This window comes from Cnephaeus nilssonii (genome assembly GCF_951640355.1).
Source record: "Cnephaeus nilssonii genome assembly, chromosome: 5".
In the NCBI taxonomy this organism is placed as follows: domain Eukaryota; kingdom Metazoa; phylum Chordata; class Mammalia; order Chiroptera; family Vespertilionidae; genus Cnephaeus; species Cnephaeus nilssonii.
This window is the reverse complement of record NC_137076.1, coordinates 67,154,385-67,178,739: the sequence shown is the minus strand read 5'-3', so window position 1 is coordinate 67,178,739 and position 24,355 is coordinate 67,154,385. Positions and strand designations below refer to the sequence as shown.

The 24,355-nt window shown below is 39.4% G+C and overlaps 1 protein-coding gene across 2 annotated transcripts in view; it reads left to right on the top strand.

The window, feature by feature from the left end:
- The window catches only part of HSPA4L (heat shock protein family A (Hsp70) member 4 like), a 61,386-nt gene that overhangs the window by 14,913 nt on the left and 22,118 nt on the right, over positions 1 to 24,355 (top strand). For both annotated transcript variants that reach the window (XM_079772271.1, XM_079772270.1), the window contains exons 6-15: positions 1,095 to 1,194; positions 1,523 to 1,656; positions 5,244 to 5,488; positions 5,614 to 5,690; positions 7,804 to 7,955; positions 9,074 to 9,186; positions 11,909 to 12,042; positions 14,701 to 14,900; positions 17,530 to 17,625; positions 23,946 to 24,083. In XM_079772271.1, the coding sequence (XP_079628397.1) occupies positions 1,095 to 1,194; positions 1,523 to 1,656; positions 5,244 to 5,488; positions 5,614 to 5,690; positions 7,804 to 7,955; positions 9,074 to 9,186; positions 11,909 to 12,042; positions 14,701 to 14,900; positions 17,530 to 17,625; positions 23,946 to 24,083 (1,389 nt within the window). The remainder of the gene's footprint in view (positions 1 to 1,094; positions 1,195 to 1,522; positions 1,657 to 5,243; positions 5,489 to 5,613; positions 5,691 to 7,803; positions 7,956 to 9,073; positions 9,187 to 11,908; positions 12,043 to 14,700; positions 14,901 to 17,529; positions 17,626 to 23,945; positions 24,084 to 24,355) is intronic.

Here is a 24,355-nt window from a genome sequence, read left to right as displayed (position 1 = left end):
GAGCAAATCTGGCTTGGGCTCCATTTTTACTTTTAAATTAAAAAGAAATTACCTTATTTGGTAAAGTTCAGGAGAGAGGTTCCCAAAAGTCATTCATGATAATCAATGAATCTTGTAAAAAATACAATTAATGTATGTGATTAGTGGTTTCTGTAAATGCCACTTCTTCCTAAGAATCTTTCCAGGTGGGAGCACTGACTTTCCCACCTCTAGGGACTTGAACATTGTATCTCAAAGGTTGAAAACTCCCACATGGGACTTGGAGACTGTGAATATTCTGTATCAGAAAGAAGAGATTTTGTTTTAATGATAAATTGGATATATTTAATATGTATACTTTCTAAAGTTTTGACATATGCATATACCGATAAAACCATCATCACTGTCAATATAATAAACATATTCCCTTGTGCCTTTTTAAAGATAAAACTTGTTGGTTTTATAAGCTGTACAGTGTGATGCTTTCATATCATAGTGAAATGATTAGTGCTGTCAAGCTAATTAAAATTAACATATCCACCTCCTCATATGGTTACCTTTTTTTTTATTTTTTGTGTGTGTGATGAGAGCACCTGACCTACTTTCTTACAAAATTTCCATGATACAATATTATAAACTACAGAGCCCATGTTGTATATTAGATGAACTAATATTTTTTCATAAGCCAAACCAACATAAGAAGGATTTAGACTAACATATTTTGGAAGTCCTGTAGTATTATTCCATATTATTCGTTGCTTTACAATTGTTGTACTTTAGGTCAACAATTCTATTCTATTTTATGATATAGAATAGCCAAACTTAAAAAAAAGAAAACAATGCCTGTCCCCTGGGTCTCTCATAGTGCCCCATGCCAGAGCAAACTGTGACCTTGAACCATAGCCTGCAGGCACTGAAGCAAGTTACACAGGGGGGTGGGGGGAGGGGGCGGGTGGAAGAGTATGTTTTCTCATTTATTTCATTAGAATACCATTCTTTGCCTTAAGCTGTACACACATTTTAGTGTAATTAATGTACATTTTCAGCTAATGAAATGTTTAAGTAAAACATATTACCTAAATTTAATATATTTAATTGTTGTTTTTAAATATCAGATTCCTAGCTTTTTCACTGATGCTGAGAGAAGATCTGTGATGGCCGCAGCCCAGGTTGCAGGTTTAAATTGTTTAAGATTGATGAATGAAACTACTGCAGGTGAGCACTTCGCTGTTTGAAATTACTGTCAAAAAATACTGTTACTTTTTAAAAACTGTTATGTACTGGTTCTTGTAAGCTTTGCATTTTGGAGTATAAAAGCTTGGCATGTTTTACATTGGCTATAAGAATCATTAATCTTCAAGAGTTATAGATGAGTAAAGAAAAAATAAAATTAAAAATATTAATTAAGCAAATTATGAAGTTAATTTGAAATTAATAATTTGTATTACTCTACTGTGTATTAAAGTGTGTAGTATCCAAGTGATTTATCTGTTTCCACATGACTGCTATACTGAAAGTAACCTAATTCTTTGTTCTTACACAGTTGCACTAGCATATGGAATTTATAAACAGGATCTTCCCCCGTTAGATGAGAAACCAAGAAATGTAGTATTTATTGATATGGGACATTCTGCCTACCAAGTCTCACTTTGTGCTTTTAACAAAGGAAAACTTAAAGTAAGTAAATAAGTGATTTGCAATATTTAGCTTTAATGGTTCAGAGCATTTAAGACCATGTAGAGAACCTTTATGTCTGGATTTAAAAATCCATGAAAACTGTGAACTTGAGCAAGGTACGTAACCTCTCTAAACCTTAGGTTTCTCACCTGGGGATACCATTAGTAACTATCTCATAGAACTTTTGAGGACAAAATGAGTTAATGTATACAAAATGCTTGGAATGCCACATAGTAGATACTATAATATTCATTAGCTATTTGTATTATTGTTGAGGTATTACATTAGCTATCAGATAATTTTACATATTTATCTATAAATAGACATAAGGAAACATTTTTAAAAATGATTCCATTGTTTTTGGAAACCTTTGTATCCAAGAATCCTAATCAAAATTTTCTGCAATGTGGCATTATTTACTTGTATATGCTTATTTTCTTAGAGTCTGTATTTGGTTTTATATTTATTTTTACATTGGTTATCTTATCCAGACTTACACATTCTCTCCATTATGTACGTGTATAGAATTGACTAGAATATGAAATGCTTTGGGTTATCCAACACCTTTTAGAGCCTTTTGTCTTACCTATATATATAAAAAGCTAATATGCTAAGTGTCTGACTGCCAACTGGTCGCTATGACATGCACTGACCACCAGGGGAGAGACGCTCAACGGAGGAGCTGCTGTGACGCGCACTGGCCATTTACAGAGAAATGGCACCACAGAGCTGGTGCCCACAAAGCAACACTCGGCTTCTCCCAAGTGGGACACAGGCCCCACCACCACCCCGAGCGACAGCCCACCAAATCGCAGCCAGTGCTGCTGCCGAGACCCCATGGCGCAAAATGTGGCTCATAGCCCAGCCCAGCCTGGAAATGGTGGCTGTGGGTGCCAGGTAATGACATGACGTAGCAACGCCCGGCTTCCTCTCCCTAGCAACTACTAGCCTCCTTGCAGTTTTTTCAGCCCAGGAACACAACTTGCTTTATAGCCAGGTGCAAACATTTCACACTATAACCAAATGTCTGTAAAGCATTTTCCCATGCCTAATCTCATTCGATCCTCACAGATGTCCTGGAGTAGGTAGACAGGAGACTTGGTGGAATCCTATTTTCTTTTCATTAGCCAGAAAATGGAGATTTAGAAAGTTTAGAAACTTGACCCGACTGAAAAGAAGTAAGAAATGGTGGACCTTGAAAATGACTTCAGGTTTTCTCACTGCACAGAATATACTGCTCCAGTTAAATATTTTGTCTTTTGTTCTCCCTGTGTGATCTACAATAATAATCTGCTTCATGTTGATATTTACTGCTGTGTTGCTGCTGACAATTACCTGAAAGAGAAGTTGGGGTGCTTCACTGAGCTGGAAAAAGTTTAGCTAAATCAGAAAGCAGGTCTAATTAAGCAAGTTTATCAATAGACTAGAGACCCAGTACACAAAATTCATGCACGAGGTGGGGGGTTCCCTCAGCCCAGCCTGCACTCTCTCCAATCTGGGACCCCACAGGGATCGGGTCCATACCAGCAGTTGGACAGCCCTCTTCCAATCTGGCCCCTAACTGCTCACCTGCCTGCCTGCCTAATTGCCCCTAACTGCCTCTGCCTGCCAGCCTGATCGCCCCTAACTACTCCCCTGCCAGCCTGATTGATGTCTAACCGCTCCCCTGCCTGCCCTATCACCCCCAACTACCCTCCCCTGCCGGCCCAATGGCCCCCAACTGCCCTCCCCTGCCTGCCCAGTCACCCCCAACTGCCCTCCCCTGCAGGTCTGGTCCCTCCCAACTGCCCTCCCCTGGCAGCTTGGTCACCCCCCAACTGCCCTCCCCTGCTGGCCCTATCACCCCCAACTGCCCTCCCCTTTTTGCCTGTTTGCCCCCAACTGCCCTCCCCTGCTGGCCTGATCTTCCACAACTGCCCTTCCCTGCCAGCCATCTTGTGGCAGCCATCTGGTTACGATGTGTGGGGCGGCCATCTTGTGATGACGTGCGGGCACGAGGGCCACGTAGGCTTTTATCAGTATAGATATATAAAGCTCTCACTGGCACCATACGCATGCGTGTTTTGATCTGTCATTGTCAATCGTGAATTTGGTTGACACTTCTATCATAGAGAAAGGGCGAATAGCGATATTAAAATATTTCTTCTAATTAATTTCCTTTCAATGTGCATGAATTCGTGCACCAGGTCACTAGTAGTTTATATGACTATAACATCATCCTTGTAATCAGAAAATTAGATGGAGATGACTCACACTGAATGTAGGGTAGTTTTCTGTAAATGGTTTCATTCTTGGTAGTTACTCTTGAATTTTCACTTAAGAAAAAGTAAATGAAAATTTTCTTTCCTTTTTAGTAAATACCTTAAAGTAGTGATCATAGAACCCTTTGAAAGTTTGATAAAAGCTATTCTCTCCAGAAGGATGTACATTTGTACAAGTCACATACTAATACAATTTTGCATTTAATTTTGCATGATACTGGACCATGTGAGAAGTCTGTGCATGGATTCCCCATATTCGTCTGTGGGAGAACATCCCAGTCAGATTATGCCCACTTCCTACTATCATGTTTACCACTATTCCACCACCCATCCTTGTTGGGGGGAAAAGCTGCCGAAAAATACAAACAGTGGGACTCTGTTTTAGTAGTCACTTTGTAAGGAGGCATTTCTGCTCTCTACTGTGGGGAGAGAGACTACACATCTTGGTCCTATGACTTCAAGAGCTCTAGAGTTGAAGTTCTGTGACTTGTCTATTCCTGTTGCATCTAATTGCTAGCTGGGGCTTATTGGTCAGCATGCTTACCATGTCAAATTCTTGTCATTCTTCTTCATACTTTTCAGTGTTCTTTTTTGTTCTCATGTATTCTTTCGTTTTTCTGTATTTTTATAAAAATAGACTCATTTTTAAAAAATAATTTAAGTTCTACTCCCTGAACTATAAATTGACCAATTATAGTGTATTTTAGGTTTAATCTTTGGATCAGCTTTTCTTGGCTACTTTATTTTTGGTTATGTATTTATTACTATTTCTTTATTCTGTTAAACTTAGTTTTTGGCCTACCTGTTTAGTGCTGTTATAGAATAAAAAAGTGTGTAATGGTAAAGTTTTAGTTGTTGTAACTCAATTATTTCAGAATTAGAGTTATTTTTTTAAAATATATTTTTATTGATTTCAGAGAGGACGAGAGAGAGAGGGATAGAAACATTAATGATGAGAGAGAATCATTGATCGGCTGCCTCCTGCACATCCTATACTGGGATTTGAGCCCACAACCCGAGCATGTGCCCTGACCAGGAATCGAACCATGACCTCCTGATTCATAGGTCGTTGCTCATCCACTGAGCCACACTGGCCAGGCTAGAGATTATGATATGTTGATCTGTACCCTAAAGCAGATAATTCAGAGTGAGTACATATTCTGGCTAAATATAATTGATATAAGTGACTTCAAATTTGGTACACCAGTGATTTTTGACAAGTTTTTTGGGTTTGATTTTATTTTAATTTTAAGAGGGTATTTTTGTTTGTTTGTTTCAAAACATCTATATTTCTGAAAATTCTGTTCTGGTTTTTCAATTAAACAGGTATTGGCTACTACCTTTGATCCATATTTGGGTGGCAGGAACTTTGATGAGGCTTTAGTAGACTACTTCTGTGATGAGTTCAAGACCAAATATAAGATAAATGTGAAAGAAAATGCTCGAGCCTTGTTGCGTTTATATCAGGAATGTGAAAAACTAAAGAAGCTAATGAGTGCAAATGCGTCAGATCTTCCACTGAACATCGAGTGTTTCATGAATGATCTTGATGTTTCTAGTAAAATGAACAGGTACCATGTATGTTTTCAATTGGGAAAGTGTTTGCTTATTTTATAATGTTTAGATTCTGTTATTTTAGAAGATATGCTTGATTTTTATGTCTCAAAATAGTGAATTTCATTTCATTTTTCCACAGGGGTCAATTTGAACAATTATGTGTTTCCCTCTTTGCCAGAGTTGAACCACCATTAAAAGCAGTACTGGAACAAGCTAGTAAGTGGAGATTATTGGACTAACCATGGAAACTGTAGCATGGTATTATTCATTTGAATGGGATAGGACAGCGATTTTTAGCCGGTATGCTGCAAGAATTTTTAAAACATATAATACCTGACTATTTAATCAGGGACAATGACATTTATTTCCCTTAGATTATCAAATAAATAAATGACAACAGCCAGCACAACAATAACCATCCACTGTGAATGAATCAAAATTATACCTATTTTTTTGTAAGATCGGCAAAAAATATAATTTTGGTGTGCCACAGAATTTTAGTAATTAGTTTATATGTGCTATGAGAGGAAAACGGTTGAAAATCTCTGGTGTTGGAAATGATAAAACTATAAACCTTCATCTTTTTTTTTTTTTTTTTGAAGATTTGTATTCCTCATTTTAGAGGAGGAGATTATGACTCACTCTTTATTCATAAAAATAAGGCAGTAGAAATCTGGGTTTTTGAGAACTTATCCTGGTTCATTTTATTGTTTATATCTTAAAACTAATACTAGTAAAAACTGAGGTGTTTAGAAGATTTCTAAGATGAAAGTAAAGAAAAAATGGGCCCCTAGCTGGTTTTGCTCAGTGGGATCATTGGCCTGTAGATTGAAGGGTCTGATTCCGAACAAGGGCACGTAACTCAGTTGCAGACTCAATCCTCGGTTCTGGTCTGGGGCACATGCAGGAGGCAAGTAAGCTATGTATCTCTCACATCAATGTTTCCCTTTCTCTCTACCTCTCCTCCCTTCCTTCCACTCTCTCTAAACATCAGTAGAAAAATATCCTCAGGTGAGGATTAATTTTTTTAAAAAAGTAGAAATGGGAATATGCTTGCTTGTTGTTAAAATTTTTGGTAATAATTAAAAGTACCTTCTGTGGAAAAAATTCTCATTGAAAACTGTTTCCAAGGAAAGAAGTGTATTTTGCCCTTTAAAAAAATTGCTTTCTGTGTGGATTCAGGAGGTGAAAGATAAAACATTGAAGGACTCTAGAGAGTCCCTTTAAAGCCCATGAGGCACTAGCTGGTTTGGCTCAGTGGATAGAGCATCGGCCTGCGGACTGAAGGGTCCCAGGTTCGATTCCGGTCAAGGGCACATGCCGGGTTGTGGGCTCGATCCCCAGTAGGGGGCATGAAGGAGGCAGCCACTCAGTCATTGATATTTCTATCTCTCCCTTCCTCTCTGAAATCAGTAAAAATCCTACATAATAAAAGCCTAATATGCTAAGTGTCTGGTTATCCAGTAGTCAGCTCAACCAATCAAAGGGTAATATGCTAATGATATGCTAAGGCCACTCAACTGCTTGCTACGGCATGCAGTGACCACCAGGAGGCAGACAGTTGACCCATTGAGCAGTAGCTATGACATGCACTGTCCACCAGGGGGTAGACAGTTGACTGGTAGGTTAGCTTGCTGTTGGGGTCAGGCCAATCGGGACTAAGCAAGACAGGCTGGACATGCCCTGGAGCCCTCCCCCAGTCCCTTCTCAGCCCCGATCATGCACTGGTGGGGTCCCTCGGCCTGGCCCTCTCGCAATCCAGGACCTCTTGGGGGATGTCGGAGAGCCGGTTTCAGCCCAATCCTGCTCAATGCAGGAGCTGCCCCCTGGTGGTCAGTGCGCTTCCGCAGGGGGAGCGCCACTCAGCCAGAAGCTGGGCTCACAGCTGGCGAGCAAAGTAGTGGTGTTGGGAGCCTCTCCTGCCTCTGCGGCAATGCTAAAGATATCCGACTGCCAGCTTAGGCACACTCCCCCCAGAGATGTCAGTTGAACATCCCCCAAGGGCTCCCGGACTGTGAGAGGGCACAGGCTGGGCTGAGGGACCCCCCCCCCACCCTGAGTGCACAAATTTTGTGCACTGGGCCTCTAGTAAGTAAATAAATAAAGTCCATGAGGGGCTTGTTCTTATTGTCACTCCGTCACCAAGTGCAGTGCCTGACACATAGATAGTATTTATTAAATTTCACCTTTTATTTGCCCATCTTCTTTCCTTTTATTCTTGTTTTGAGCAAATGAAATATTCACTTTTTAATAAAGTACTTTCCAAGGTCTACTTTTTACATTGTTACAAAGATTACCTTATTTTTCTCAAACACATTTTGCTTTCCAGACTTACAGCGTGAAGACATAAGTAGTATAGAAATTGTAGGAGGAGCAACTCGAATTCCTGCAGTAAAGGAACAAATCACTAAATTCTTTCTTAAAGACATAAGTACCACATTAAATGCTGATGAAGCTGTTGCAAGAGGATGTGCATTACAGGTATGATTAATATTAGTTTTATTTTGGAATGTGTATTTTTCCAGAAATATGGTGACTGACCTAAAAGGAGTTTAAATATTATCTGGTCTAACCACTTGTCAATAGGCTAAAAGTTAATTGAAATTATTCCTGAAAAGTAAGTCTTATGTCTTTTATTTTTGTTAAGTATATCTTTATTGATTTCAGAAAAGAAGGGAGATGGAGAGAGAAATAGAAACATCAATGATGAGAGAGAATCATTGATTGGTTGCCTCTTACAGGCCCTTTACCAGAAATCAAGCCTACAACCTGGGTACATGTCCTGACCAGAAGAACCGTGACCTCCTGGTTCAAAGGTCGATACTCAACAACTGAGCCACACTAGCCAAGCTATTTATAATTTTACACTATCATAAAACAGTATGTCTATAACTCTATAACATTTATTTTATGAATCCATATAATTATTCCCATTAAAATTCTTTTTGGGGGTTTTAAAATATTTTTGTATTAATTTTTGTAAGGTCACAGTAAAAGTACTCTGACACTTTTATTAAAAAATATATTTATTTTTTTTAATTGATTTCAGAGAGGAAGAGAGAGGGAGAAAATCATGGAACAGTTGCCTCCTGCACGCCCTACTGCATTGGGCCTGCAACCCAGGCAAGTTCCATGATTGGAAATCGAACTGTGATCTCCTGATTCATAGGTCAAACACTTAGCCACTGAATCACAGCTGGGCAACACTTTTAAATTTTAACTAGTTTTACCATTAACCCTTTGCACTTGCTTGATTTTTTCTCGATTCCTTTATTCTACTCAGGATTTAATTTTTCAAATACCCCAGATTTTACAAAGCGCAGCAGTAGAATAAAAAAACTGGAGTTTCTTTTCATACAAACTTATTTATTTGGATTTTTTATATTTCAAATTATTGATACATTCAAAGAGTATAAAAAGAGCTGCTACCGATGCTAACCGTGTCGAGTCACACTCGACATCCGAGTGCAAAAGGTTAAACAGTAATTTTAAAATGTAACAATTTTATTGCAACGACTTTATTAAGCAGTTTAATCAAGGGTGATCTAGTGCGTGCTTTGTGTTTGTTGATTTAAATATGATGTACATTTTATTGGCAGTGTGCGATTCTCTCACCAGCATTTAAAGTGCGTGAGTTTTCCATAACGGACATTGTTCCCTACTCAATCACATTACGATGGAAGACCTCTTTTGAAGATGGAACTGGGTCTGGGTAAGTTACTTTTTAATATGTTTGTGTTTTTTATTGCAGAGAGAGGGCGGGGGAGAGAGAGAATGAGAGAGAATGAGAGAGAGAAAGAAACAAACATTGATGTGAAAGCGAACCATAGATCAGCTGCCTTCTGTACACCCTCTACTAGGGATTGAGCCCGAAACTCCAGGTATGTGACCAGGAATCAAACCAGCAACCTTTTGGTTGTGAAGCAAAAAACACCCAATCAGAAGAGCAAAAAGAAAAAAATAATCTAAAAATATGAAGATAGTATAAAGGGCCTCTGGGACAATCTCATGTGTACCAACATTCGAATTATGGGGGTGACAGAAAGAGAAGAGAGAGAGCAAGATATTGAAAACCTATTTGAAGAAATAATGACAGAAAACTTCCCCTACCTCATGAAAATAATCAACTTACAAGTCCGGGAAGCACAGAGGCCCCCAAACAAAAGGAACCCAAGGAGGCCCACACCAAGACACATTATTATTAAAATACCTAAGGATCAAGACAGAGAGAGAACCTTAAAAACAGTAAGGGAAAACAAGTTAGTAAGAAGAAAGATAACAAATATGAACAATATCAAATGGCAATAAATATATGTCAGCAATTGAATCTAAAAATCAAAATAAATGAACAAAGAATCTAATGAACAGAATAAACTGATGAATAAAATAGAACCGGAGGTATGGAAACATGGAGCAGACTGACAAATCTCAGAGGGAAAGGGGAGGAGGGGCAGGAAGAGATTAACCAAAGTACTTATATGCATACTAGTGACTTGGTGCACAGATTCGTGTACATTGAAAGGAAATTAATTAGGAAATGGCTGGCAGGGTGGGACTGGACCAGATGGGCCAGGCATGCCCTGGAGCCAATCTCCTGCAGTCCCTCCCTGGCTGGCTGCACCTGGGGTGGCACCACGGCTCGAAGAGCTTCTGCGGAGTGAGCGGGGTCCCTCCAGCAGGTGGGGTGCCTTGGCCTGGCCTGCAGGAATCGGGCTGAAACGGGCTCTCTGACATCCTCTGAGGGGTCCCGGAGTGCGAGAGGGCACTCTGCAAAGTTGCTGTCATACAGGGTGTGGAACACAAATGTGCAGTAAACCAGCTTCGGGGCCGACAGTGCCCCAGCAACAACATAACCAATGGCCGAAGGTGGAATTGCGCAGCCCCGCGAGGAATCAGGATTACTCCTCTCTGGTTTTGGGGTGCGTCACCCAAGAACTGTCGCTGCCAAGTCACTGCAGCTTGGCAGCTCCTGCGTTGAGTGTCTGCCCCATGGTGGTCAGTGCGCATCATACCTACCGGCTGGTCAGACGGTTGGACGGTTGCTTAGCCTTTTATATATAGAGATTATATATATAGACACAGACAATAGGGTGTTGAAGACTTGGCTTGGGGCCGGAACCAGGTGGAGGAGGGCAATGGGGAAATAAAGGGGTATATCTGTAATACTCTCAACAATAAAAATTTAAAAGAAAGAAAATATATGCAAAGTTAAATTTTAAAGTAAATATATCTTAGTGACCACAATAAGAAAATAAAAGGTAGTAGGTTCTTGAATACTAGGATAGAGAAATGGTCCATGAATGTGAAAATTTTAAACCTTGCCTACTTAATAGGATGATGCTATGTATTGAAGAATGTGTTTCTGGCCCTACCCGGTTTGGCTCAGTGGATGGATCATCAGCCTGTGGACTTGGGTTTGATTCCGGTCAGGGGTGCGTGCCCGGGTTGTGGGCTCGATCCCCAGTGGGGTCGTGCAGGAGGCAGCCAATCAGTGACTCTCTCTCATCATTGATGTTTCTGTCTCTCTCTCCCTCTTCCTTCCTCTCTGAAATCAATAAAAATATATATATTTTTAAAAAGAATATGTTTCTGGGACACTGTAAACAACAGTTATAAAACTGTTACACTACTTAATGAATAGGAATTGCTTTGTAGGTTTTTAAATTGCCTGTACTTTAGAGAAGAAAATACTACAAATGACATTATTACATCAATTTAAAAAATTGAAATATGGATTATATATTAAAGTATCAGTGTAAATTTATAAAGTTGACAGTTGTACTGTTGTTATATTAGAGAATATCCCTATTAGGAAATACACATTGAAGCATTTAAGGTAAATGGCCATAAATGTATGTAATAGCCTCAATTGTTTCAGAAAAAAATATACACATACATTGACTGTGTGTACACTCAAATTATGAAACAAATGAGGTTAAAATGTTAATAGTAGCAAATCTAGGTAAAAATATTTATATAGGTGTTACTTGTCCTGTGTTTATTCTTACACAATTCTGTAAGTTTGAAATTCTTTCAAATAAAAGTTCCTTTTTAAAGAAGCTAGAATAAAAAAAGTTCCATATGACAAGTATTTTGGAAACTAATGGGTAGGATTTGGTCCTTAGATGTAAGCAAAAAACAAACAACAACAACAACAACAAAACAATCTCTCTGCATTAGCCTTAACATATACCTATTCTCAGGAACTTTTTTTTTTTATTGGCACTATTATGATGACAGACATTCTAAAATCTTTGAGCCATAAGCCGGTCAAAATCCAGGTTAATAGTACAAACAATTTATTTTTCTATACTTTGTGCATGGAAAGAGGCCTTTATAATTGCTACTTATAAATTAAAAATGAGGTGGACTCTCTATTTTCATAGGCAACTTTCTATTTGTTTTAAACTGCATGTTTTCTCACTCCATGTTAGGGAATGTGAAGTATTCTGTAAGAACCATCCTGCTCCATTCTCAAAGGTCATTACTTTCCACAAGAAGGAACCATTTGAGCTAGAAGCATTTTATACTAATTTACATGAAGTGCCTTATCCTGATCCAAGAATTGGTAAGAGAAAGTTTTCATGCATTTTTTATTTTTGTAAATAATATGTTAATGTTTGAATTAAGGAAACAAATAAGTTGATAGTTAAGCTATGCCAGCACTGGATTTTAAAAGAAAGCTATTCCATACCTTTTTCTGAACATGTACTTCGTTAGTGCTCAGAGTTGATTTCTGGAATAACAGCAAAGTTTGAATATTTTTAATTTATTTTGACATTTATATTTAAAGTGTTCTGTAAATGGCCTAAAAGGTTTGGGCAAGGATTATTTTTTATGGAAAAAGTCTAATCAGTAAATTGAAATTGTGCTGCCAGACTTACTATATATTCTGATTTTAAACTTATGCTCACTGGTGGCAAATAGAAAGAGTATCATTGGATTGATATGAAAGTGAGAATAGGAGACTATAGTATCCATTTTAGTTGGTAATCTTCCTAAAAAATATTTTTAAATATCATGATTTTATATCATTTAGAAGAGAAGGGCTCAGGCCAGCATGGTTCATTGTTTAAAGTGACAGCCTGTGCACCAGAGGGTCTTGGGTTCAATTCTGGTTAAGAGCACTTACCTGGGTTGGGAGTTTGATTCCCAGCCCCTATCTGGGTGCCTGTGGGAGGCAACCAATCAACGTGTCTCTCTCACATCGATGTTTCTCTCTCTCTCTCCTTCCCCTGTCCCTTCTACTCTTTTAAAATCAATGGAAAAAATATCCTCAGGTGAGGATTAGCAACAAAAAAAGAGAGAAAGAATCATTCTTAAGTTTTAAAATTCTCTATGTATTGCCTTTATTGACAGACTATAAAGGGAACATTATAAATATTTCAAGTACAATATTTAAATCAGGAGATATTAAGTATTGAAGGGGGTATTCATTTCCTAGGGTTTTGTGTTTGTTTGTTTTTTTAACAAAGTACCACAAACTGGGTGGCTTAAACAATAGAATTTTGTCTCACAGTTCTGGATGCTAAAAGTCTGAAGTCAAAGAGCTGAGGACTGTGAAGGAGGGATCCATCCAGTCTAGGCTTCTTCCCTTGGCTTGTAGGTGGCCATGTTCACATGACATTCTCTCGGTATATCTGTCTCCAAATAAACATACCAGTCATTGGATTAGAGCCCAGTCTGATAACCTCATTTTAACTTGATTAACCTCTGTGAAGACCTTATCTTTAAATCAGGTCTCCTTCTGAGGTATTGGACAGTAGGACTTCAATATATGAAGGGCAGGGAGGGGAGCATAATTCAACCCACAACACAGGTCAATGATATTGTTTACTATTCATTTTTTCTGCCTAGTATTCTTTCTCTACTATGGATATCATTATTTGAGATTTTTAAAAAATAAAACATTAGATTTATTTTTTTTAAATCCTCACCCAAGGATATGTTTTTATTGATTCTAGAGAGAGGGGAAGGGAAAGGGAGAAAGAAACATTGATATGAGAAAGAAACATTGATCAGTTGCCTCCTGACCAAGGATTGAACCTATAACCTTAGGTATATGCCCTGACTGCAAATCGACCCGCAACCTTTTGGTGTACAGGACGATGCTCCAACCCATTGAGCCACCTGGCCAGGGCAGCATTGGTAGATTTCTTTTTTTTTCTACTTACATAATTTATTCCTTAATGTACTTACATATTTATTTTTACATTTGCCTTAAGTTATAAATAATTCCAAATAATTGCATGATCTATAAATATCTCTATATCAAAATGATGACTTAATGACTTAATGGTAAATCTTTCATCATTTGTGTTTTATCCCTCTACCATTTTAATTTTGAAAAATTGCAAAGCTATAAGAAATTGAAGGAATAGTTTAGTGCAGCAGTCGCCAACCTTTCGGACCTCATGGACCACCAGTGGTCCGTGGACCCCACTGGCTGGCAACCGCCTGTTTAGTGAACACCATATATTCACCTAGATCCAGTTGCTAACCTCACCGATACATACACTTTTTGACAAACTGTTTGAAAGTAAGGCATAGATATCACAACAACTCACCACTAATTATATGCCATAGGTCTCTTAAGAAGAACATTCTCTTACATAAAGACATTATCATACCCAAGAAATTTATTTTTGGAATAATACTGTTTACTATACAATCCATAGTCAGATTTCTCTGGTTATCTACAAAGATAATCTTTGTAACTGTGCTTGAAAAATTAATATGACTTCTGTAGGTATTAGTGACTGAATAACAGCAATTTTGCTATAGGAAAAATCCAGGAAAATTTTAAGTAATTTTATTTATCAATTACCAAGATGATTATGATTTGCATAGCTTGTAGCAAAAAGGGGTAATTTTATATTTGGTTTTCAAACTCAGAAATTTGAATTTTATTTTGGTTTTAGAGCATTAAAAACGTACTTAAAAGTTATATTGCCTTGAGTCAGATTGTCCTTGGTTAAAATCCCATCTCTCCTTTTTTCTAGCATTGTTGATTTTGGACAGGTTGCTTACTCTTTGTAAGTCTTAATACCAAATTTATTAAGGCATGAAAATGATTTGGGGAAAATACCTGTCCTGTAGTAATTAATCTGGATTTGGTAATAATTTTACAATTATTTGTCAGCATTGAAAAGATGATAGTCAAATTACTGAATTGAATGAGTTAATCTGAGGACCATGTATTGATCAAAGCTCTTTATTCTTTAAGGGAGCTTCACTATTCAGAATGTTTTTCCACAGTCTGATGGTGATAGTGCTAAAGTGAAGGTTAAAGTTCGCATTAACATCCATGGAATCTTCAGTGTGGCTAGTGCATCAGTAATTGAGAAGCAAAATATAGAAGGGGATCACATCGATGGTCCTATGGAGACAGAAACTTCATTTAAGGATGAAAGCAAAGATGATGTGGTATGTAAAAATTCTGTTTCAAATTCCTCTAATTAAATATATAGTACTAGAGGCTTGGTGCATGAATTCGTACACGGGTGGGGGTCCCTCAGCATGGCCTGTAGGAATTGGGCCAAAACCGGCAGTCCAACACTGCCTGCCGCTCCTGCTCATCCTGGCCCTGCAACGCCAGGGGGAGGGACCATGGGAGGTTGGCCGGCCAGCCCCTTGATTGGGGCCAGTGGGGCCGACTGGTCAGGGGGAGGGGCCAAGGGAAGTTGGCCGGCCGGGGGCAGAGGAGCCACAGGAGGCTGGCCGGCCAGGGGGAGGGACCCCAGGAGGTTGGCCAGCCGGCCCCCCAATCTGGGCCTATTGGGGGGATCGGCCAGCAGGGGGGAAGGGCCGCGGAAGGTTGGCACGCGGGGTCGGGGGCACAGGAGGTTGGCTGTGGGAGCACACTGACCACTAGGGGATAGCTCCTGCATTGAGTGTCTTCCCCTGGTGGTCTGTGCATGTCATAGCGACTGGTTGACCAGTCGTTCCAGTTGTTCGGTGGTAACAGTCGCTTAGGCTTTTATATATAGGCAGTCCTCGGGTTACATCAGACTCGACGTACATCATTTCATGGTTACATTGCCATCTCCCATCCTATATAATAAAATCCTAATATGCAAATGGAATGGTGGAATGCCCAGTCGCTATGACACACACTGACCACCAGGAGGGAGATGCTCAATGCAGGAGCTGCCCCCTGGTGGTCATTGTGCTCCCACGGGGGGAGCACTACTCAGCCAGAAGCCGGGCTCATGGCTGGCGAGCTCAGCGGTGGTGGCAGAAGCTTCTCCTGCCTCTGCTGCAGGTGGGCCATAAGGAGCAAGGGGTCCCAGACTGCGAGAGGGTGCAGGCTGGGCTGAGGGCCCTTCCCACCCCCAGTGCACAAATGTCATGCCTCTAGTTTATTTATTTAAAAAAAAAAATTCCGTCATTTCGATGTATGTACATACGTGCTTTATGTTTTTTATTATTTATTTACCACAAGTAAAGGTCAGGAATTGCTATCTTTCTTTTAAATTTTTTTTACTGTTTCACTTCATTACTGCTGTGTATGTGCTCCATGTGAGTGACATAGATGCTTATCTTAGGTGGGTTCCGACTTACGGCGAAAATCGCGTAACGTCGCGTCGTAGGAACGGATCTCCGACATAACCCAACTACCTACTGTATAGAGATATTAGAGACCTACACTGGAGCAATTTTTTAAACAAATGATAGGTCACTTGCTAATGGTCTTGATGGCACAAAGGACATTATTATGTAGAAAAATACATACATTAACAAATTAATTGAATGATTTTCAGAAGCATTGGTTTCTGAATGTGAACAAGTTTTAGAACTATCTTAACCAATTTATTTAGTTAATTTGCCTTTAGATGTATAAATAGATGCACACTAGAAGGGCTCTTTGAATAAGTATAAAACAAAAATGCCAAGTGTAAAGCATTTTGGCCTTTTAATTGGCAGCATCTTTTCTTAGTATTACAAGAAATGGAGTAAATAATGTAATTGTGTCTTCCTACATTTCAGCAACTCACCACTGTCACTTTTTGTTTTGTTATTTTTAATCCTCACCTGAGGATATTTATTTATATTTATCCTCACCTGAGGATATTCCATTTATTTTTAGAGAGAGTGGTTAGAGAGAGAGAGAGAGAGAGAGAGAGAGATATCTGTGTCAGAGAAACACATTGATTGGTTGCCTCCTGCATGCTCTAACCACTGAGCACCAGCCAGAGCACCAGTGTCACTTTTTTCACCTATTCTCAATCACAGGCTTGGAGAAAATGTACACTTAGAAGGTGCAGGGGGAGTTGAAATAACAGAAATAATTGTCCTTTTATTGACAAAGAACACTTACAACTTGTTTTTCTCTTTGGCACAAATAAACTTATTTTTTTATTAAAGATAGACTTCTGATTATCCTGTATATGCTTAATTCCAGATATATTAAAAGACCTAAATTATACTGATTCCTGAATTCTAAGCTTTCTTCTCTTTGGAAGGACAGTCAAGGATAAGATTTTAAAACCAGAAAAATTTAATACTTAGTATTATTTGCCAAATAGAGTCCATTTTGGCATCCTTAACTGGTTGAAAGTTTGTCTTTTAGACATAAAAATATTTTAAGTTTATGTTATAATAATTCAGAGACATCCACTTTGACAATTTTGCTGTATTTCCTTGAGTATTTTACTACATTTTAAAATACTATTGAATTTATGAAGTAACATAAATTTTTTATCTTTTTCACTTCATTTTCCCACATTAAGTTCTTTATTGACATTTTTCATGTGAAATTTAATAGGGTTTTTTGTTGTTCTTGTTTGTAAGCTTCCTTTTGTGAATTTGACTTGAAATTTTTCCATTTATTATGTGTGTGTTTTTGCCACAGGTGAATCAAACAAGATTTATTCACAGCATCAAATAGATCTTTTCATTTTAATTACCTGTTATTTGTAGTTATTCTCATGATTGAAAACAAGCTTCTATTTTACTGTTTACATAGTTCAAAACAGACTTGAACTCTAAGATGCTGTTTATTAAAAAAAAAATAGACACTACAAATACTATCAATTACTTATTTTCTTTTCAGGATAAAATGCAGGTTGACCAAGAAGAAGGTCATCAAAAATGTCATGCTGAGCACACCCCAGAAGAGGAAATTGATCATACAGGAGCCAAAACAAAGGTTTGTTTTACTATTTCTATGGTTGTGTCTTATGGGGATTGAATAATTCAAGTTTATGTATTTACTTTATAATGCATGTTTTTAATACACTTGATTTTTTGATTTTTTAAATATTTATTGTTGAGAGTATTACAGATGTCCCCCATTATTCTCCCATTGCCCCCCCTCCATCCAGTTCCTGCCCTACCCCAAACCTTCACCACCTTATTGTCTGTGTCCATCAGTAATAAATACATGTATATCTTTGATTAATCCCTTCCCACTCACCACACCCATCTTCCCTCTGAGACTGATCAGTCTGTTCCATATTTCCATGCCTCTGATTCTATTTTATTCATCAATTTATCTTGTTCATTCGATTTCTTGTTCATTTATTTTGATATTTAGATTAAATTATTGATAGATATGTATTTATTGCCATTTTATTTTTCATATTTTTTATCTTTTCTTCTTCTTCTTCCTCTCCTTAAAGAATACCCTTCAACATTTCATATAATACTGGTTTGGTGTAATGAACTTCTCCTTTAGCTTTTTCTTGTCTATGAAGCTCTTTATCTGATTTTTAATTCTAGATGATCACTTTGCTGGGTAGAGTAATCTTGGTTGTAGGTCCTTGCTATTCATCACTTTGAATATTTCTTGCCACACCATCTGGCCTGCAAAGTTTCTGTTGAGAAATCAGCTGATAGTCATATAGGTGCTCCCTTATAGGTAACTAACTGCTTTTCTTTTGCTTCTTTTAAGATTCTCTCTTTGTCTTTAAACCTTGGCATTTTAATTTTAATGTGTCTTACTTGATGTTGCCTCTTTGGGTTCCTCTTGTTTGGGACTCGGCATTTCCTGGACTTGTAATTCTATTTCTTTCACCAGGTAGGGGAAGTTTCCTATTATTATTTCTTCAAATAGGTTTTCACTATCTTGCTCTCTCTCTTCTTCTGGCACCCCCATAATGCAAATATTGGTAAGCTTGAAGTTATCCCAGAGGCTCCTTACACTATCTTCATACTTTTGGATTCTTTTTTCTTTTTTCTCTTATGGTTGGGTATTTTATTTATTTATTTTTTGCTTCCTCATATTCCAAATCATTGATTTGATTCTTGGAATCCTCTACTGGTAAAAAAAACAACAACAACAAAAAAACAAACCTATAAATTATTATTTATTTCAGCTAGTGTATGCTTAATTTCTGACTGGTCCTTTTTCATGTCTTTGAAATTCTTACTAAGATCCTTGAAAGGCTCACTAAGTCCCTTGAAGCTCTTATTAAGATCCTTGAGTAACCTGATAACCATAATTTGGAACTCTGTATCCAGTAGATTGCTTGCTTCCATTTCTTCCATTTCTTTCATTTCTTTCACATGTTTCTTTGTCTCCTCATATTGGCTGCTTCCCTGTTTATTTCTATGTATTAGGTAGAGCTGTTATGTCTCCTGGAATTGATAGGGTGGCCTTGTGTAATAGATGTCCTATAGGGCTCAGTGGCTCAGCCTCCCCAGGCACCTTAGCTGGGCACTCAAGGTGTGCCCCTGTGTGGGTTTTGTGCACAGTCTTGTAGTTGAACCTTGATTGCTTTTGGCATCACTGGGAGGAATTGACCTACAGGCCAATTGGCTGTGAGGACCAGCTGCGACTACAGTGGGAAAGCTGCTGTGCATGAGACAACCCTGTGGAGCAGGACTTGCTTCAGTGGGGCTTTGGTGCTCACTGAGTCTTCCCCTTGAGTGTGTCACTTGTGGATGTGAAGAGTTGTAATCTGGTATGGTCTGAAGCTGTCTACTGTGCACACTGGCTCTGGGGCCTCCCAGCAGGAGCTACAGGAGCTACAGATTGCTGCTACTTGTATTGGGCTAGGAAGTGCCTAGGCTAGGCCCAGTTGTGAAGCAAGGCAGGCTGATGCTAGTGCTGGGTCTTGGGCCCTTTATTGATAGGTTTGTGACAGGCTGACTCCAGTTGCTGCTTGTTTAAGAGATTTTAGCAAAGTCTGAAGCCTGAGCCAGAACAGGCCGTTCATATAGAAAAGTAGCTGCAAACAGCTTGGCTGGGGCTGCAAATTGGATGGGGCAGGATCTCAGGGAATCATCAGGGCAGAGAAAACAGTGTGGGCCATGCTGATGGAAACTCAGATATGGATGCCAGTCCACTCTGCCATAGGGGAGGCACCAGCACAGGAACCATGAACCCTGTGAGCACCCTAGGCTGTGAGAAAGCCACCCCCGAGTTCCTGCCCTGATATCTGACAGTCCAGTTCCTCCCCATATGTTCCTGGATTTCCCCAAAGCCTCTGCCCAGCACTGGAGCTCAGAGGAAGCTGGACCATGAAAGTTTGTGTGTGGGCCCTTCAAGACAAACATGTGAGTCTCCAGCAGCCTCCATGTCACTCAGCCATAACCCCCACTGGTTTTTACAGCCTGAAGTTTCGGGAAGAGAAGTCTGGGCTTGGGGTCTGTGTGAAGCTTGGATCCCCTGCTTCTCATGTGAGGCCTTTGAGATATTCCTCCCATTTAAAAATAAATGCCACAGGTGGTTGTCAGACCAACCTGTTCTACGACTCTGCCCCTCCTATTAGCCTTTCTTTAGTTAGAGAAGTAAAAAAGAATGTTCTCTCTTCTTCTCTAGTTGTAGGACTTCCATTCAGTCAGATTTCAAGTGGTTCTGAATGATGGTTGTTCTGTATTTTAATTGTAATTTTGATGTGATTGTGGGAGGCGGTGAATACTTGAGTTTACACCACTATCTTGGTTCTCCAGTACTATATAATAAAAGGCTAATATGCAAATCAACCAAATGGCAGAACGACCAGTCGCTATGATGCACACTGACCACCAGGGGGCAGATGCTCAATGCAGTACGCTCCCACAGGGGGAGAACTGCTCAGCCAGAAGCCAGGCTCATGGCTGGCGAGTGCAGCGGTGGTGGCGGGAGCCTCTCCCACCTCTGCGGCAGTGCTAAGGAGTGGCGAGCAGGCAGGCAGTAAGGAGCGAGGGCTCCCAGACTGCGAGAGGGCGCAGGCCGGACTGAGGGCTCTCACCCTCCCAGAGCATGAATGTCATGCAACAGGCCTCTAGTATACTTGATATTTTTAATCTTACCAATATGGAAATGTAGAGAAAGCACATAACCAGAATAAATACATTTCAAAGATTTATATTATAGAAGATGTTTTAAAGAATGAACTTGATAATGCTATACACTGAGTGGCCAAATTATTATGATCTCTGAATGCATAATAATCTGGCCCCTCAGTGTGTGTGTGTGTATTAGAGGCCCAGTACATGAATTCATGCATGGGTGGGGTCCGGCCAGCCTGGCCAGGGGGAGGGGACATGAGTGGTTGGCCAGCCTGCCTGCTGGTCGAACTCCTGGTCGAGGGGACAATTTGCATATTAGCCTTTTATTATATAGGATATGCACTGAGTGGCCAGATTATTATGCGTTCAGAGATCATAATAATCTGGCCACTCAGTGTATAAGTAAAATTAACTTTTTGGTAAGAAAAATGTACTTTTTGGTAACTGTTCATTAAAAATACAATCTCAGAGAAAATAGAAAATGGAATAATCATATGAAGAAAACTTAAATTAGCAGTAACACTGCATCTCAAAGTTAACTACTATAAGCATTTGACTGCATATTATAAAATATTTTTCTTTGTGCAAAAACAAATATTTTTTTTAAGTAAAAATATAAAGGATAGCCGAAACCGGTTTGGCTCAGTGGATAGAGCGTCGGCCTGCGGACTCAAGGGTCCCAGGTTCGATTCCGGTCAAGGGCATGTACCTTGGTTGCGGGCACATCCCCAGTAGGGGGTGTGCAAGAGGCAGCTGATCGATGTTTCTCTCTCATCGATGTTTCTAACTCTCTATCCCTCTCTCTTCCTCTCTGTAAAAAATCAATAAAATATATTTTTAAAAAATAAAAATAAAATAAAGGATAAACGAGTCATTGTTTTATGAAGACATCATTGCCTTTCTCATACTAAGCAAGATAAGTCAAACAGAAAGAGTCATGAACCATATGATTTCACTTATATGTAGGATATAAAACTGAAAGCAATAAATGGACAAACGAAAAACAAACAAAAACTCAGAAAACAGTATGGTGGTTTTTAGAGGGAAGATGGATGAGGGTATTGAAGGGTAAAGGGGGTCAAATATATGGTGACAGAAGATGGGACTTTGGGTAGTAGGCACATAATACAATATACAGATGATGTATCATAGAAATCTACACTTGAAGCCTATATAATCTTATTAACCAATATCACCCCAATAAATTTAATTTTTAAAAATGACATCATTGCTGATAAAAGGAGGGAGAGACCCTACCCCCGTCACCCAGATAAATGTGGCTATAGTTCTAAACTATTATCTTAAGCAGATTGTTCTAACCTGAACAGAATTTAATCTGTGTAGGTTAGCTATATAGATTTTTCTTCAGAGGTTATATTCAGTTTTAACTCTTAGGCTCTTAAGTAATTTAAAACCTGAAACCTATTTTTATAAATTTTTAATTTTACCTAATATTTTTTGCTTTTGTTTATGGATATACAGTTTACCTACCATACAATTCACCCATTTAAGTGTACAATTCAAGGGTTTGGTTTTTGTTTTGTTTTTCAATCCTTACTCGAGGATATTTTTTCCATTGATCCTTACAGAGGTTGGAAGGAAGGAGGGAGGTGGGTGGGGGAGAGAGAGAAACATTGATGTGAGAGAGACACCACAAACCCTGACCAGGGCTGGAATCGAACCTGTGACGCTTTGGTGCTTGGGCTGATGTTCTAACCACTGAGCAAAATCGGTCAGGGCTCAATGGTTTTTAATAAACTCAGATTTTCAATCATTTTCACAATCAGTTTTATATTTTCATCACCACAGAGAGAAGCCCTGTACCCATTAGCAGTAACTCCCTATTTTTCCCCAGCCTTCTTCCTGCCAGTCCTAGGCAACCATTAATCTTTCTGTTTATTTGCCTATTCTGGACAGCTACTTTCACTAATGTTTTTCAAGTTGTTCCAGGTTGTAGGATGTATCAGTACTTCAATCCTTTTTATAGCTGAACTAGTAGCCCATCACGCGGTATCACGCTCAGTAGGCCGCCTGCCGCTTCCATGGGAGCTGTGCAACTTCTGCGGGAGGCGGGAGGGACCTGCGTTCATTCCGCGGGAGGTGGGAGGGACCTGCGTTCATTCCGCGGGAGGCGGGAGGGAGGCATGCTGCTTCCATGAGAGGCGGGCCCACCGTCTCCTCTCCGGGCCTGCACTGGGCCGCAGAGGCTGCGGGCCAGCACCCCTGTCCCTGTCCGTGTCCACTCCAGCTCCGCGGGGCTGGCCCAAGCCAGGCACGGCGATGAAGCGAGCATTCTGCCAGGCCGCTCACGCTGCCCGTTCTCAGCAGCCACCCCCCCAGGACTGGGGGACTCCGGTGGGGCTGAGAGGACTGGGTGCCGCCATCTTGTGGCTACGGGCACCTCCATCTTTGTGATGGAGTGATAGTTAATTTGCATATTACCCTTTTATTAGGTAGGAAAATACTGCAATGTGTGAATGCATACCACATTTTATTTACCTATTAGAGGCCCGATGCACAAAGATTTGTGCAAGAATGGGCCTTCCTTCCCCTGGCTGCCAGCACTGCCTTCGCTCTGGCCAGAGCCACATTTCTGCCTTCGCTATGGCGGAGCCACCTTTCCGCCTTCCCACGCTGCCCAGAGGCCCGGAGCTGCAGGGGAGGTGCGGAACACTTTCATTGTTGCCATGGCGACAACACAAGCATCCTGCCCCGCCCCCAGCTGCTCAACGTCTGCATATGCAAATTAATCCACCATCTTTGTTGGGTTAATTTGCATACTCCTGATTGGCTGGTGGGCATCACAAAGGTACGGTCAATTTGCATCTTTATCTTTTATTAGTGTAGACTGATCAGCTTGGGCATGTACCTAGGACTGGAATTGCTGGATATATGGTATCTCTGTGTTTATTTTTTGAGAAACTGTTTTCTAGAATGGCTCTAATTTACAATCTTGTCAGTAATGAATAAGGGTTCTAATTTCTTCACATCCTCACCAACTGTTGTCATTTTCCATTTTTTGTATTACTGCCATCTTAATGGATGTAAAGTAGCATCTCATTATGATTTCATTTTGCATTTCCAGCCCAATATATTTTATGTAAAAAGACTTAATGTGCAGAGTATAAAATGTTATCAGCATTAAAGTAGTATTTTAAAATATAGTTGATAAGTTTTGTTTAATTTTACTTTCTTGTTTCATCTGAACTAGCTTTAGAAATTTATTATCCTCTTGCTTTTTTTTTTTTTCAGTCAGCTCTTTCAGACAAACAAGACCGATTAAACCAGACCATTAAAAAAGGAAAAGTCAAGAGTATTGATCTACCTATCCAGAGTAGCCTGTGTAGACAATTGGGCCAAGATCTTCTCAATAGCTACATTGAAAATGAGGTATATAAATCCGAGTTGATGTTGAAATAGGTAGTAGTGTATTCTGAGATTTTTGTAGAAGTCAACAGTTATCCCCCCAAATGAGGTAATTAGTCTGTAACTACTAAGAAATTATTAAATAGATCATTGAACTACTTTATTTTGGACAAAATATTGAGCTGTATTAATGTCATGTACAGTTCAGTTTCATCTTAGTTATATGAGAAACATGATTATCGCCACTATAGAGGAAGACTAGTCCAACAATAATGATTCCTACCACTTTTAGTCTG